This window comes from Perca fluviatilis, chromosome 20, assembly GCF_010015445.1.
Source record: "Perca fluviatilis chromosome 20, GENO_Pfluv_1.0, whole genome shotgun sequence".
NCBI classification, from domain to species: domain Eukaryota; kingdom Metazoa; phylum Chordata; class Actinopteri; order Perciformes; family Percidae; genus Perca; species Perca fluviatilis.
In genome coordinates this window covers 17,417,784-17,433,838 of record NC_053131.1, presented here as the reverse complement: position 1 = coordinate 17,433,838, position 16,055 = coordinate 17,417,784, and the positions used below count along the sequence as shown (strand labels likewise).

The 16,055-nt window shown below is 40.8% G+C and overlaps 2 protein-coding genes across 3 annotated transcripts; one reads left to right on the top strand and one right to left on the bottom strand.

The window, feature by feature from the left end:
• Positions 1-469: 469 nt before the first annotated feature.
• dcdc2b (doublecortin domain containing 2B) lies at positions 470-11,851 on the top strand. Of its 2 annotated transcripts, XM_039786681.1 has the most exons (15): positions 474-1,009; positions 1,236-1,534; positions 1,718-1,769; positions 3,153-3,223; positions 5,543-5,674; positions 5,771-5,905; positions 6,067-6,106; positions 6,247-6,312; positions 8,848-9,016; positions 9,165-9,274; positions 9,430-9,495; positions 10,570-10,641; positions 10,759-10,836; positions 10,958-11,035; positions 11,154-11,851. In XM_039786681.1, the coding sequence occupies exons 2-15, from the start codon at positions 1,251-1,253 to the stop codon at positions 11,214-11,216; spliced, it is 1,416 nt and encodes a 471-aa protein (XP_039642615.1). In that variant the 5' UTR covers positions 474-1,009; positions 1,236-1,250; the 3' UTR covers positions 11,217-11,851. The 2 variants fall into 2 exon arrangements, with proteins under 2 accessions (XP_039642616.1, XP_039642615.1); XM_039786682.1 differs by lacking the exon at positions 9,430-9,495 and having other exon boundaries at positions 470-1,009.
• On the bottom strand, positions 11,723-15,991 carry tmem234 (transmembrane protein 234). The gene is made up of 5 exons (XM_039786684.1): positions 15,749-15,991; positions 15,230-15,390; positions 15,032-15,098; positions 12,965-13,057; positions 11,723-12,616 (listed from the first exon to the last, which is right to left on the bottom strand). Exons 1-5 carry the CDS (start codon positions 15,759-15,761, stop codon positions 12,507-12,509), a joined length of 444 nt encoding a protein of 147 aa, XP_039642618.1. The 5' UTR covers positions 15,762-15,991; the 3' UTR covers positions 11,723-12,506.
• Positions 15,992-16,055: the final 64 nt, after the last annotated feature.

Here is a 16,055-nt window from a genome sequence, read left to right as displayed (position 1 = left end):
TCAGGGGAATTCAGAGAAGGATTCTTGGTTTGTTGTGACTCATAGAAGCTCAAATTTCCCACTTGGATCACAATGAATGAGCTCACACAAGAAGTTCATCCAACAGATATCCCCTATTTTATCAAATAAACCGCTTTTGTTTTTTGGTATACTTGTTATTAAAGAGCACCCACAGGAAAAAGCTTTTAACCCTTGTGTGGTCCTTCGGGTCCCAGTGACCCGAAGGACCACACAAGGATTATGTACTTCCCTTTACTTTGTTGAGAATTGCTCTCTAAACCCTGTTTGTGTAAAGTAAGTAAGTAAAGTTTATTTCTAGAACACATTTAAACACAGTTTAAGCTGACCAAAATGCTGTACAAACAAGAACTAAGGTGCTGTATTAACCCTTGTTTAGAGAGCAATTCTCAACAAAGTAAACGGAAGTACATAATCCTTGTGTTGTCCTTCGGGTCACTGGGACCCGAAGGACAACACAAGGGTTAAAGGCTAGAAAAAATAAGTACAATACCAGTGAAAAGGGCTGTCCTGCTTTTAAAATGGTGTTTTTGGTAGTTTTGTTTTAAATGTGTTTAAAACAATTCTGAGAAATGTCAGTATTGGTTTTATCACCTGCTGGTTCTTGCACTTGCTGGGTAATGCTAATATTCATGATAACAAAAATGAATATGCATGATATTTGGCAATTCTTTTTTGGGAAAATACAACTGGGTGTAGAGGTTATCTTATTGATTCAGCTTACAACAAAGCGACCTACCACTCTCTCCTTCTCTGTCTGTCTCTTTTGTTGTGGTTGCTGCCGATGGTTTGGCCCACAAAGCCAGTCATTGCTGGCCACGCTGCCATAGCAACCAGGAAATACTTACGGCCATCAGTGGAGTAGTGTGTGTGTGTGTGTGTTAGGGGGATAGAGAGAGCAGAACGTGGTGAGTGGGAGTCCAGCGGACCACAACAACACAAGGGACTGCTTTTCACCTTTGACTTCAATTTTTAATCTTCCACCAGGCTTGTGAGTGACTCAACAGTGTTTGTATGGATCACAGATCATGTAATATGTATTTGTATTAATGTGTGACCCAAAGAATGGGGTATATGAATGTATCTGGTGTATGATGATGGTTAGTTAATGCAACTCTGAGTGAAATTATATGTATCTAGAGAGAATTATGTGGTGTTTGTGTGTGTGGACTCAAAATCAGCTTCTTCTTTTTAAATGTGTCTGTGGACTCTGACAGTAACAAGCGGCTCCGATGGCTGCCAGCACCGCAGCCACAACTCTCCTGCCTCCAGTGAAGAACGTGGTGGTGTATAAGAATGGAGACCCCTTCTACAGTGGACGGAGGTTCGTGGTCAACCAGCGACAGGTGGCCACCATGGAGGCCTTTCTGACTGAAGTGACCCAGAGCATCGGTGCTCCGCTTGCCGTCAGGACTCTGTACACCCCCAGACAGGGCCACAGGGTCACAGACCTCCAGGATCTTCAGACAGGAGCCCAGTATGTTGCTGCTGGCTTTGAAAGGTTCAAGAAACTGAAGTGAGTACAAAAAACATTCACTGTGCTGATATTAGGGATCACTTTAATGTGTTAATAGGACGCTTGCGGTCTCTAAAATGAAAGTAAATGAATTTAGAATGAATCTTGACATACTTTTGGGTGTTTGGAAAAGAGATTGTTAGAAGACTTTTCTTCATCATATCTGTTGTTTTTCATGTATAGTTACCTGAACGAAAGAATGAAAAAGCAGCCTGCTGCCCGTGAAGAAACCCAGGTAGGCTTTTATTTTGTCATGTGGACGGCTTGCTTTTAAGGCCAACAGCACAGTCCATCACTGATTAATCACAGACTAACCAGGAGGAATGCACTACCTGACCGCACTGCTACTCATATCAACTCGACCATTTGAACGCCTGCCAAATCAAATATGAAAACGACTGCAGGACTTTCCATTACCGAGACAAGCTCATATTTGCCTATAAATGTTATGTTAGCATTAGTTAGATTAGGGTCACCCTTTGCGCTAACCTTCCCATTGATGTCACTGGTTGTCATGTAAATTACCGGAAACACTGAGCTAATGATTGTGCTGTCCATCAACCAGTCACTCAGGCCTTGCGGGGCGCCTTTTAAAGGGTCTTGTGTGACATTAGATTCAGTAATTACAGCTGGATATCATCAGTGATCAGACATTCCCAGATTATATCAGAGATTATGATCATTTTCATCAAGAAAATTCTCTGAATGAATCTGAAGTCTTTTCTCTTTAGCTTGTTTCCAGGGCACATTGATGATGATGGTAGTATTATGCAGACAGGGGCTCTCTTAACATTCACACTAAATTGATTTCAAACAAGTAGACACACACACAGCCACTCATGCTGACAAGTACTGTCTTTGTTTTCTGACCAGCTGGCAGGGATGACTGCTTGGTTTTTCAGACATAGAGTGTGCTCTCAGTCGGTGTTACTTTCTGAAAAACATAAAAGGAGCGGAGAATAATTGTGTGTGCCTTGGGTGTCTGCCATTTGGAAAGCAGAGTTCCTTGGTTTTAAAGTCTTACATGCCTGTGTTGGGGTTGCTGTGGAGCAATGCAGGAAATGTGTCCGTATACGAGTTGTGTTTGGTCCCGCTTGTGAAACAAAGAGTTATGCTACCACGCACTATAATCAGGGCTATGTGCATGTCTGGACAGGCCTGATGCCCATATTCACCGCCCCACGTTTCCTTTCTTCTCAGAGACACTGTAAATGTATTAAAAGCCTGCCACTTCAAAGTAAAAACAATAAGGGAGGATTATCAATGTCTGGTTTGTTCTGAGTTGATTGATTTAGTCCAGCTGCGTTATCAGAGGCAGACACGGATATTGGCTCCAGATTTCATTGATATGGGAAGGCATGGGCTTTGTGAAGAGCCCTCAGATCAGACTGTGAAGTCTTGGAGTGACGTCTGGTTCCTTGGCTACAGCACTTGAGCTGACATGAGCAGAATAGTTAGTCGGTCATTACGCATTCAGAATAAATGATTCTTCTGTGATGGATGTGCAGTGAGATTTGATGCGTAGGACATGGAATTACTTAAAACTGATTTTCAATATCGCACAATATTCCCATGTTTTGCAGTACCGTGCATCTGGTTTTCTGAATGTCTTCTACAGGCCAAAGTAACCCAGAGGCCAAACGTTTCAGCCAAATGGAGGAAGTTTATACCTGTACCTTGCATTATACAGTGAGTTGGACAAACTACATGCAAACTACACACACACACACACACACACACACACACACACACACACACACACACACACACACACACACACACACACACACACACACACACACACACACAGGTTCAAAGCTTTCACATATCCTGTGAAACATCTCAACATCTAGATCAATTGGCACACATTTTGGTAGGAACGGTAGGAATCCTGATGACTTTGGTGATCTCCTGACTTCCTCTAGTGCTACCATGAAGTAGGGCTGCAAAATTAATCGAATTTTAATCGCGATCACGATTTTGGCTTCCCACGATCAAATTTGCGTGATTGAGCGATATTTAAAATGCGTCATTCCCTTCATAGAACCGTTTTTGCAAAGCCAATCTAGCGCTCCATAAACCACTGTCTGATCACATGTCTCCATGAGCCAATCAGAGCTGTTCCCTGCCTGCACCGCGCAGCTTAGTTTCTAGATGTAGACAGTCACAGAGGACAGAGTAACGTGAGGAAAATTCCACAACAGGTAGCAGTAGGTCATCATAAGCCGGTCACAATGTTTACCAGTTTACCAGTAAACGCAACGTTTTGTCCCGGCTGTGTTGTTTTTCAGACAACAGCAGTGACCAGTGCTAGTTTGTGTCTTTTAGCTCATAGCTTTAGCAGCAGACTGCTGGACGTCCCGCTGTTGGAATCCTACAGTGAAATACAGACGCACTACACTGTTTAGCAGTCAGCATTTTAGCCGTGTTTAATCCAGTTACTACTGTGGCTAACGGTAGGCTAACGTTACCTGCTGTGTAACGTGTTATTTGTGTTTACTAGCGTGACATGCAGTGATGTTTATGTTGCCTCTAACGTGGGTTTCGGAGCATCAGAGCGCAACGCAGACATGTAAGTGTCAGTGTAATGAGCCACAGAAATCCGCGTAGCTATTTCGTCCGGTAGATACCAGGCACCACATGCGCCATTAACGTGAACAGAAAATTGTGTTGCCTGTATCTTTCACGGCAAACATGCATGTGTGGAAAGCGGTCGCACAACACCTGAAATGGCATACTCCTTCACAGTATCCTTCAATAAAGGAGGAATGTAGCACAATATGGATGTATTAGTAGGAATGTAGCACAATATGGATGTAAAAGCAGTTATAATTATATAATTATTTGACAATAAAATTTGTTTTGGCTAAAATCAACAAATAATCGTGATAATTAATTGTGATCTCAATATTGATCAAAATAATCGTGATTATCATTTTGGCCATAATCGTGCAGCCCTACCATGAAGTTCACATTTGTGGTTTTGAATGAAATATCTTGACAACTGTTGGATGGATCTATATGACATTTTGGTACACACATTCAGGATGAATTGTAATACTGTTGGTGAATGTCTGTCTGACTTTTCATTAAGCGCCACAACATCAGATCAAAGTGTTTATTAAAAGATCTCATGGCATGAAAATTTCACTTTATGAGGATTTTTAACATTAATATGAGTTCCCCCAGCCTGCCTATGGTCCCCCAGTGGCTAGAAATGGTGATAGGTGTAAACCGAGCCCTGGGTATCCTGCTCGCAAAATTACGAATCCCACTATGGCCACGCCAAGACCCGCCCTACAAAGGCTTGATTGGTTGGGGTTAGGCATTTCACCTCAAGTGGTTAAGGTTAGGATAGCCGATTGGTCCTGAACAAATGGGGTTACGTTACCTTACGTTCTCATGGACGCCTGGCCAATAAATGCTGTTGAAGGGCAGGTCCTGGTGTGACCATAGTGGGATTCGTGATATCGCATGCTGCTCTGCCTTTGAGAAAATAAAAGCTCAGATCGGCCAATCTGGAATCTTGCTCCTTATGAGGTCATAAGGAGCAAGGTTACCTCCCCTTTCTCTGCTTTGCCCGCCCAGAGAATTTGGCCCACCCATGAGAGAGAGAGATCATGGCTTTCAGATACAGTATTAGGGGACCACTAAGGTCTATATAAAAGCATCCCTAGAGCACCATGTCATGGGACCTTTAATCCAGGGAAACAAAAAAGAGTGACTTTTGCAATAAAAAGACTACAACTTTGGAAGATACTCTCTTGATTTTTCTAATTCAGACTGCTGAAGTCTCAAAGCTTTGTCTAAACTACAGAAAGCATTTTTTTCACAGAAACAAATTTTAAACTAAGTGATATAACATAAGGAAAGGATCTCGTCATGGTCGGTATAGACACGAGGAACAATAACTGTGTCAGTGTACATATGGGCATGTATTGTTAAGTATTATTTAAAAGAGAATTTAAAAAATATTTGCAACTATGTGAAACTATCCTTTCTGTTTAGCGTTTTTCGTAATGGAGATCTCCTGTGTCCACCATTCCGATTCATCCTTCCTCGGAGCATGCGGCAGGACCTGGAGCAGATCCTGAGTCTGGTCACAGAGAAGGTCAGCTTACGAACCGGAGCCGTGCGCAGGTCAGTGACACATACATATACACTTAGACTGCCTGGAATACAAGTAGAGGAGGTGAAATCTGGTAAATATTTCCCCTAATCCCTGTGCTTTATCAGGTTGTGCTCTTTGGAAGGAGCCACTGTGTCCTCAGCTATGGAGCTGGAGACCGGCCACTGCTATGTTGCCGTAGGAACCGAGAGGTTCAAGAAACTTCCATATGTGGAGCTGTTGGTTTCAAAAGCTACCGAGAGGTATTGTTAAGCAAGGTCCTCTGTGAATGTTTGTAAAGATGTGTCCATGTGCATCTGTTCTGCTGCTCTAAAATAAAATAGTGATTGTCAGGAGCTGAGCAAAAAAATACTGTGCACTTTTATTTATTTTTTACATTACAGAGGTTTTCTTTATTTTGTAGATATTACCCAGGAAAGAGAAGGCCGTTAAGGAGAAATGAGGTACCTTCAGTTAACCCTGTGATTTATTCCCCTTACTTTCATACAGTCTTAGCATTGTTCCTGTGCAGCCTACAGTTCATTTGCAACATGTCCGTTGTGAGTGACAGCTGTCTTGTATGTGTATTGTGTGTTTCTCTTAGAACAGGAAAGCAGGCAGCGGTCCAGAAGACCAGTACAGTGACTCAGCCCTCCTCAACTCCCCAGAGGTAAGAAACAATCCTCCACTGTCTTGTATTCACACTACAAGAGCTATCCGTGCGTTCATGGACATCGGAAAAACATTTTTCCGAGTGAAAACGTCATCATTCACGTCACTTCATCAGAGGTGGGAAACTGGGGAGTTTCTCAGTTGGTGACGCGTTGTTGACAACTGACGTTGGATGTAGGCGACTTTGGTTCACTGAACATATTTCAATGACAATAAACTGTTTATTGTGGACAAATGCCTCTGCCAAGAAACATACACAGACAAATTATTCATAAATAGGCTCATGTATAAAAAAAACAAACACCTTATGCGTGTCCTTTCCCGTTGGTTGTCCTGCAGATAACACAAACAAACACCTGTCCATGTGTTGTTTCTATGCTCGTATAAGAAAACAGCCGAAAATCTTTTGTTATTGTGGCCTCCATGTTTTCACACACCTGATGCTCTAGGCTACGGCCAACCGTTGGTGGCAGTCCTGCAACAAGTTGTTATGGCAAACGCCAATATAACAGAAGAAGAAGAACACCCATCCCGACTATGTGAACGCTGGCAGTCGGAAAAACAACGTAACCACGGGGGCGGTGTCTGTTATTCCAAGGTGGGATGAACGCGCCATACAGTGCCTTGCGAAAGTATTCGGCCCCCTTGAACGTTTCGACCTTTTGCCACATTTCAGGCCTCAAACATAAAGATATAAAACTGTAATTTTTTGTGAAGAATCAACAACAAGTGGGTCCCAATTATGAAGTGGAACGAAATTCATTGGCTATTTCAAACTTTTTTAACAAATAAAAAACTGAAAAAGTGGGCGTGCAAAATTATTCAGCCCCTTTACTTTCAGTGCAGCAAACTCTCTCCAGAAGTTCAGTGAGGATCTCTGAATGATCCAATGTTGACCTAAATGACTAATGATGATAAATAGAATCCAGCTGTGTGTAATCAAGTCTCCGTATAAAGGCATCTGTTCTGTGATAGTCTCAGAGGTCCGTTTAAAGCGCAGAGAGCATCATGAAGAACAAGGAACACACCAGGCAGGTCCGAGATACTGAGAAGTTTAAAGCCGGATTTGGATACAAAAAGATTTCCCAAGCTTTAAACATCCCAAGGAGCACTGTGCAAGCGATAATATTGAAATGGAAGGAGTATCAGACCACTACAAATCTACGAAGACCCGGCCGTCCCTCTAAACTTTCAGCTCATACAATGAGAAGACTGATCAGAGATGCAGCCAAGAGGCCCATGATCCCTCTGGATGAACTGCAGAGATCTACAGCTGAGGTGGGAGACTCTGTCCATAGGACAACAATCAGTCGTATACTGCACAAATCTGGCCTTTATGGAAGAGTGGCAAGAAGAAAGCCATTTCTTAAAGATATCCATAAAAAGTGTTGTTTAAAGTTTGCCAAAAGCCACCTGGGAGACACACCAAACATGTGGAAGAAGGTGCTGTGGTCAGATGAAACCAAAATCAAACTTTTTGGCAACAATGCAAAACGTTATGTTTGGCGTAAAAGCAACACAGCTCATCACCCTGAACACACCATCCCCACTGTCAAACATGGTGGTGGCAGCATCATGGTTTGGGTCTGTTTTTCTTCAGCAGGGACAGGGAAGATGGTTAAAATTGATGGGAAGATGGATGGAGCCAAATACAGGACCATTCTGGAAGAAAACCTGATGGGCGGCGCAAAAGACCTGAGACTGGGACGGGAGATTTGTCTTCCAACAAGACAATGATCCAAAACATAAAGCAAAATCTACAATGGAATGGTTCACAAATAAACATATCCAGGTGTTAGAATGGCCAAGTCAAAGTCCAGACCTGAATCCAACCGAGAATCTGTGGAAAGAACTGAAAACTGCTGTTCACAAACGCTCTCCATCCAACCTCACTGAGCTCGAGCTGTTTTGCAAGGAGGAATGGGCAAAAATGTCAGTCTCTCGATGTGCAAAACTGATAGAGACATACCCCAAGCGACTTACAGCTGTAATCGCAGCAAAAGGTGGCGCTACAAAGTATTAACTTAAGGGGGCTGAATAATTTTGCACGCCCAATATTTCAGTTTTGTATTTGTTTAAAAGGTTTGAAATATCCAATAAATTTCGTTCCACTTCATGATTGTGTCCCACTTGTTGTTGATTCTTCACAAAAAATTACAGTTTTATATCTTTATGTTTGAGGCCTGAAATGTGGCAAAAGGTCGAAAAGTTCAAGGGGGCCGAATACTTTCGCAAGGCACTGTATGGGTGGTGATGGCGCAGTGGACATGCCTTTGGTGTGGGAGACCTGGGTTCAAATGCCACTGCAATGCATCAACCAATGTGTCCCTGAGCAAGACACTTAAGCCCTAGTTGCTCCAGAGGCGTGCACCTCTGACATATATATCAATTGTAAGTCACTTTGGCTAAAAGCGTCAGCTAAATGACATGTAATGTAATATGTAGACTGTTAATTTAATTTTAGTGTATTCTGCCAATCTTTTTATTGCCTATAAATGAATATATATTTATTTGTTTGCACCAATGAATTCAGTCAGATGGTCGGAGGGTGAAGTCGACAGGAGATGAAGCTGCAGCTCCACCAGCCGCACAGCAGAGGAGCAGGAGAGAGGGAGCAGATGGGACCTCTGTGTTCTTCGCCAGGCCGGTCAAGATCCGCAACAACAGAGGACAGCCAAGACCGCTGCTAAGCAACGGATCTGGTTAGGATCCCCAATCTTCATATAACTCATTTTAAATCTAACTTCTTCACTAAATCTAACTTCTTCACATTCACAATGACTAAAATACATTTTGCGGTAATCATTATAGCAGCAGCAGCAGCATCTTTTTCATTTCTGTGTATTACAGTCCAGCCCAGTGTGTTCAAAAGAGCAGCACGGAAGAGAAGAGAGGAGGTACGAGGGGCCGAGGATGTGCACGAGGATGAAAACACAGCGACAGAGCTTCCCGTTGACCAGGTTAGCTTTTACCCAGTGTGCTTTCAGCCTTCTAACCACATAGTACAATGCTATAATTAAATGCTAAAATATCACTGAAGGAGGTAAATTAATTGCTGGAAATAATATATCAAGCGGAGGTAAGGCTATATCCGTCTCTCATTTTCTATCTTAAGAGAGTTGCAGAAATAGTGGAGGATGAAGAACTAAGCAACCAAAATAGTCCTCTGCACAACACACAGGTAGGCATAAATCAAACAATTGTTTCATGTTCCATGAGAATCTGTTCTTATCTAAGTGGAGAAATTAGGAAAACCACTGTCCTTGACTGTCATTCACTCTGAAAAACAGTGTAGGGGTGTATTTCTACATAGTGGACAGCTTTGGCGGGCAGTGTATTTTACACCTAGGCCTTCAGTACGATCCTACAGCAATTAAACCACCTTTGAATAACCTCACCATGACACTAGGGCATTATCATGTGGAACAAAGTGATTTAACACAAGGCTCAACACCTAGAGAATTTCAATACACTAATGCAGAGACATAAATACATGGTGACAGAAGCAATCACTTCCACGCAGTGTGACGTGATGCTGCGTCATCACATATAGTCCAAATTAAAGTAATTAGGCCTACCACAGAAACAAAAAAACTCACAACAACCGGTGACATTTACTCATACGACGACCACAAAGCAATCAAAAACACAAATAACACAATCATCGATCAACAGGCTTCCCCACAAATTCCAGCCAAGCTGCTGGACACACACGCGCGCGCGCACACACGGGCACAGGCCAGCCACTGACAGTGCTCAAACCTTCAACACCAGCAGCAACAATCTAAAGCAAGAAGTAATAGGCATTTTACTAAAATGCTGAAAACAACAAACAAACTTGAACTAACCTTATGCTACGGTTATGTGATGCTAGCTAGTTTTGCTTCTCGGCCACCTTAACTAACTGGTCCGAAAAATGCCGACGTAGGGGCTGGGCCAGCTAGATGTCAAAGAATACGCCCAGCCCGGCAAACTCTAAATTTTGTTGGCTAAATGACAATCAACAACATTGTTTTTATTTTCTTAAACAGCAGAGGGGGAAATCTGATTGGATAAAAACTCTAATTTATGAAACGGAACGGACTTTCTTAAATACATATATAATTTAAAAAAAGAGATCCATGATGTGTATTCATGCATTATGGTGCCCTTGCCTAATAATAGTTTACACAGTTGACAGTTAAAATATGAGTGATGAATATGTGACACTTTTGATACTGTATACACTCATAAATCTGTTTTTGTTTTTCTCAAGAGACATGCACAAATTATAGAAAGTGAGCAGCACAATAGGATGGAACACCCACACAAACACAATGACAAGCAGGTACAGTATGAGTGGGTGGTTACGTGTATTAGTCATAGTGAATGTGTCGTAATATAAAAAGGTTCAGTTTTCTTTTGTAGGTTTGTTGGTTCAGAATATATTTTTATCCTGTAACAGGATCTGTCATTTGAACAAGATGGTGTCAAACAGACAGAAAATCCTGTTCGAACTGAGGAGTCTGCTGCTAAAATACTGGTATCAACACACACACACACACACACACACGCTCACACACACGCACTGCCAACAGCTTACATTCAGCAGTACATAGACAGAAACATTTAGTCATTATTCAATGTGCCTCTCATTTCAAAAGGAGCCTGAGCTGAAGCGGACATCTTTAGAGTCAAGGCCTTCATCGTCCACCTCTCAGGGAAAGAACAAGAAAGAAAAGGCAGGTTTACTCACCTCACAGTGCGTGACAGCTCTTATTGGCATCACCATAACCAGGCCCAATGAAAATGTATGCTTGATTGCTTTTTCTTTTACAATGTTTGAATTTGCTCTAACAGGAGAGCCAACAGGATGCCCCGTCAATAACAGTAGAACAGAACCATCATCAGCAGGACTGGTGAATGACGAACGTAGAAGCTTCTTCACATCATCGTCATCATCATCATCACGTCACATCATAACAGCAGATGACCCAGCCACTGCTTCTGCAATGACCTAATGCAGCTAAATGAACGTTTGATTAAATTGGTCGTACTTTAACTGTGGTGATGAGCCAAGCAACATCAATTCATGCTGTTTTCTTTTAGAAAAACATAAGTGTCAAAATTGTGATCATGCTCAGACAAAATAAGAACGAACAAACTATCATAAGCTCTACAATATAGGCAGACAAAACAAATCTTTTCTGACATTATAAGCTTCCCAAAGTTAGCGTTTGTTGTATTGTACAGCTGTTCATGATCAGGTGCCCCAACCTGTTTTACAGGAATAATACTTATGCAGATATTGTGTGGATGCAATTTATTCCATATACAGTATGTACATAAGAAACTATTTTGGGACGTTTTAAGCCTAAATGTATTTTTGTTTTGCAAAAATCAGTGATCAGAGATCATGACACGAAGAGTCGTGTTTTGTCAACAATTTATTAATAAAATATCAGCCACACAAGTTGGATAGATGCAACAATAACAAAGTCATTTGCACAGTGTTTTGTGTCAATTAAATACTGTGGCAATAAAAATATACATCACTATGTACGTTACTGTTATTTCTTAAATTTGTACATTTACAGAGCAACTAAGTCCTTGTTCATCTTCTTTCACAAAACTAAACAGTGCTATATTTAACTCAGTAATACATCATGTAAACAAGGCAGCAAGGGAAAGAAGTCACTGAAAAACAGCTTTGAGCTAAACAGCAATTTGTCCTGCTCTTCCCCAAACCCACACCACAGCAGACAGAAGGCAGCCGCAGTAAGATCTCCCTGTTAAACAAGGAGGTTAGATCTAATTGGTCCATTTCAAACAACAGCCTTATTCGTATGTGGTCTCTATAGCATTTATGCAGATGCAAGTCACGTGGTAGGGCAGCAGAGTGCTTGAAATTAAAAGTTAACAAGCATCAACTTCTATGCAAGAACCATAAATCTAGTCTAGCCTTGAGGTGAACCCTACATGAACCCACTTCCCTTTCAACATGGTGTAAGAGTTTCTGGACAGGTCTTTTGAAGTGCTTGCTGACTTCATTTAGGCACAAATCTCCCACCAGAACCGTAGCTCTAAGGAGTCGCTGTATGAATCTAAATTGCCCCCTCTAGTCCTGCTCCAACTTTGCTTTGGCCGTCTTTCCTCGACTACTAAGGAATGACTCGAAAGGTATAGGAGAATTTGTTTTAATCGTCATCTCCTTTAGTGTGCTGCCTGGGTCATGTTCTGCTTCCCAGTGTCTTCACCATCCATGGAGCTTATAACACAAAGAGTGATGCCAGCCATGGTGAGGAGCATCCCTGCGACAGCCTCTGCAGAGAGCGAGGAGTGTGGGCGAGGATATGAAAGAAAATCAAAGTTAAAAAAAAGCACATCTTAAAAGACAGAACACAACCAGTAGAGTCTTTTACAAGGAGAGGAGAAAGGCAGAGGAGGGAATTAACTGCTCGATAATGTCTTGGCATGCCAGTCTAGTAATGTGGAGCAAAACTGACTTGTGTCTTGCTTATGTAACATCGCTGAATGTGTTCCAGAAGCCAAGTATTTGATCATCAAGCTTGTAGCATCCCAGATGTGTCCTTATGGGTATCAGTATAACTTAGCTGTGTGACTGCCCTGGTGCTGAAAAGCAAGCGAGTGTGTAAAAATGAGTCACTTACGTTTGCCTCCAAACTCTTCACCCAGTAACTTGCCAGTGAGCAGAGTGCAAAGGAAGGTGAGAGAGTTGGCCACAGGCACAGCAAGCGATAAGTCTGGATAAGAGAAGGAGATATAATATTCTGCTACCAAATGAAGATGCAAACTGTGGAGGACTACAGATGGAAAGTAGCATAATGCTAAATCTGGTGCAGCCATCTTTTTAATGTAACTGCACATTGTCCTGCTAAATAAACTAAACTAAACCCTCTGTGTCCTGCTATATACAGATATATGCAAATCTCTGTACAAAATGGAAAATTACCCCAAAGGTTCCCAATATGTACAAGAACCATTAGTCCAATGAGAACCATGTTTGTAAATTAATTAGTATACTTTGTCTGATCAAATCAAAGAAAATTGTTGGTACACTACGGTCTCATTATTAAACAAAAAACAGTAGATATATTGGTTCTTTATAATTAAAGCTGCACATGTTCCAACGAGCAGGATCATTTCTTCCAATGTGATGTGGGGTCAGTTTAGAGTTGAAACAATTGGTCGATTAATCAATCAATAGAACTATTTTGATAGTCAATCGTTAAAGTTATTCTTCAAGCAATAATGGCAAATATTCACATGTGACAGATGCTCAAATGTAAGAATTTGCTGCTTTTCCTTGTCTTACGTTATACTGTTATGTGGTCGGACTAATAAAGCAATTTAAAAACGTCAACTCAAAAGATTCAGAATCGCCAGATTAATCGCTTAATAAAAATAACTTGGCCAGTCACACTGGAATATTTGGCATTTCATGACACGTAGCACAGGTGTGTTATTAGTAACACCTGTGCTTTTCTACTATGACAAATGATGTCTGCTGTGAAAGAGATCCATTGAAGCTAAATGAGGTGTGGCGCAGGATTGTTCTCTCTGACTTTCTACTACATGATTAATGATGATATATTTTAGAAAGTTATGCAGCACGTGGAGGTAACATTTTAGTACTAGTTTATAAACATGTTTTATTCATTTATTTCAGAAAGAGTTGGAATTCTGAAAATGCATCTCTCTCTGTTAAAAAAATATCAATAAAATGTGTGTGACTTCTGGGTGGGCAAGCAGGAAATACACCTGAGCATTTGGGCTGAGTGAAAGAGCTTCGTCTTCAGTAGATGATATAAAAAGGTTAAAAAGGTTATCAAATATTTGGGAATCACTATAAATCAATCTACGGATGAAAGGATCTCTCAAAATTTTTTACCAAAAGGTTATCCATGCAATGAATTTATTCATACATTTAGACCCAATGTTGCCCCTGTATGTTTCTACTGAAAAGAGGAGGTTGAGTCATTGTCTTATTTATGTTATGCTTGTACAAATTAACGTAACTTTTGGATGTAAATGTCTTTATTCATTTGGGAGACTCATAAGGTCTTGGTCCCTATAACAGAATTTTTGGTCTTATTTTTGAATGTAGAGTCGAACAACAAGGACGTTCATAACGTGATCAAATTGCTGTGCCATATTTCTTCAGTTTCTTCCCAGCACATACTTGTTTTATGGTGAACTTCAGGCATTCTTTGAATCTGTATGTAAAGTTTTTAAAAACAAAAAAGCTTAAAAGACTTCTCATCTCCTGTGGAACACTATAGACAACATTGCCAGATGATTTAAATTGGTTATTTATTTTTATGCACTGTAACTGTAAGCTGTATATTTCTGTGCACATTGTAAAGTATATAATATTGTATAGTATAGTAATAATACTGTGTTGATAATAAAGTTTGTAAAAAAAATTTTTTTAAATAGCTTGTCATAGCAGTAAAAGCACAGGTGTAATTAATAGCATTAATGATGGCTGCATTGCATTTAGATTAGCCACTTCCGGGCCACTGTTATTATGCATGCCAGTTCACTGGGATGATTTACTGGCACACTTAATGGAACTAATGAGCAATTATGTTTTTTTATTTTTTATTAACCACACATGTGCTCTTCATGATATCACATGTTCAAATATCAGCTGTGAGAAGGTCATTCTCCCCCTTAGAAGACAATGATGTTGTTAGTTTTAAAGTGTGTCTCACCTGTGGTGGAAAGGGTATAATAGTAGACCAAAGAGCCACTCTGGTTCAGGAGAAATGGGACCAGATACTGTGTGGAGCAACACAAGGAAGTCATTTTAAGGAGAAAAAAAAATGTCAGGAAAAATATGATTATATATATATGAAATATTTCAAACATGCACACTCACTGGCAAACAAAGAACGGATAACGGGATTTACCTTGATGTTTAGGAAAAGAAACTTGACCTCAGCCAGTAGCTGTGATACTCTGTTGTTGTTGTTGTTGTGTTGGACATTTTCTATCCCCTCTGTGCCTTTCTTTAGGAAAGGGTTGGTGCAGCCCCACAGCACAGACACCAGCAGGAGACTCAGCAGCTCCACTGCAACACAGGACAATCACACGGTCACTTCATATCCTACTTAGAAATGCTACTGGTATTGTTAAACGAGTCGTGTTTAACGTTGGCCGAGGCACGACCCGATAAAAACAGTGCAGTTAGCACCTGAGCTACAAATACAGGCGGTCATATTTAGCTAGTTTACTTCCTTAGCATTAGCTCTAAGGTTTAAGACTTCCTTATCATTAGCTCTAATGTGTAAGCTATGTTTGGGTTAGTTCTATGTTATTCATGCTAAAGAGGATGCGGATACATAGGAATATATATTCGGTTTCAAAATACATAAACATTTGGCAAATATCATGATTTGAGAGGATAAATTAGCTTGTTAGCCACTCACCTACAGTCACCATCGTAATGTAAACAGTCACTGTCGAGTCAAGTTCTTCAGCTCAGTTGTTAGTGAGCATTAACGTTACTTAAATTGCCAGATCAATAAAAAGTTTTAAACCCATGTATTCATTATCTCAGGACTAAAAATGAATAAAATTAAGCACCGAACGGTTTTATGACGACGGTCTCATTCATTCACTGCAACATTTTGCAACATTTCTTGTTATCTTGAATGCAGCTTTAGGGCTTTTTTAATGTTGTCGTACCAAAAAGTACCAGCTGAGGGCGCAATAACTAACAACAATAACTCACCA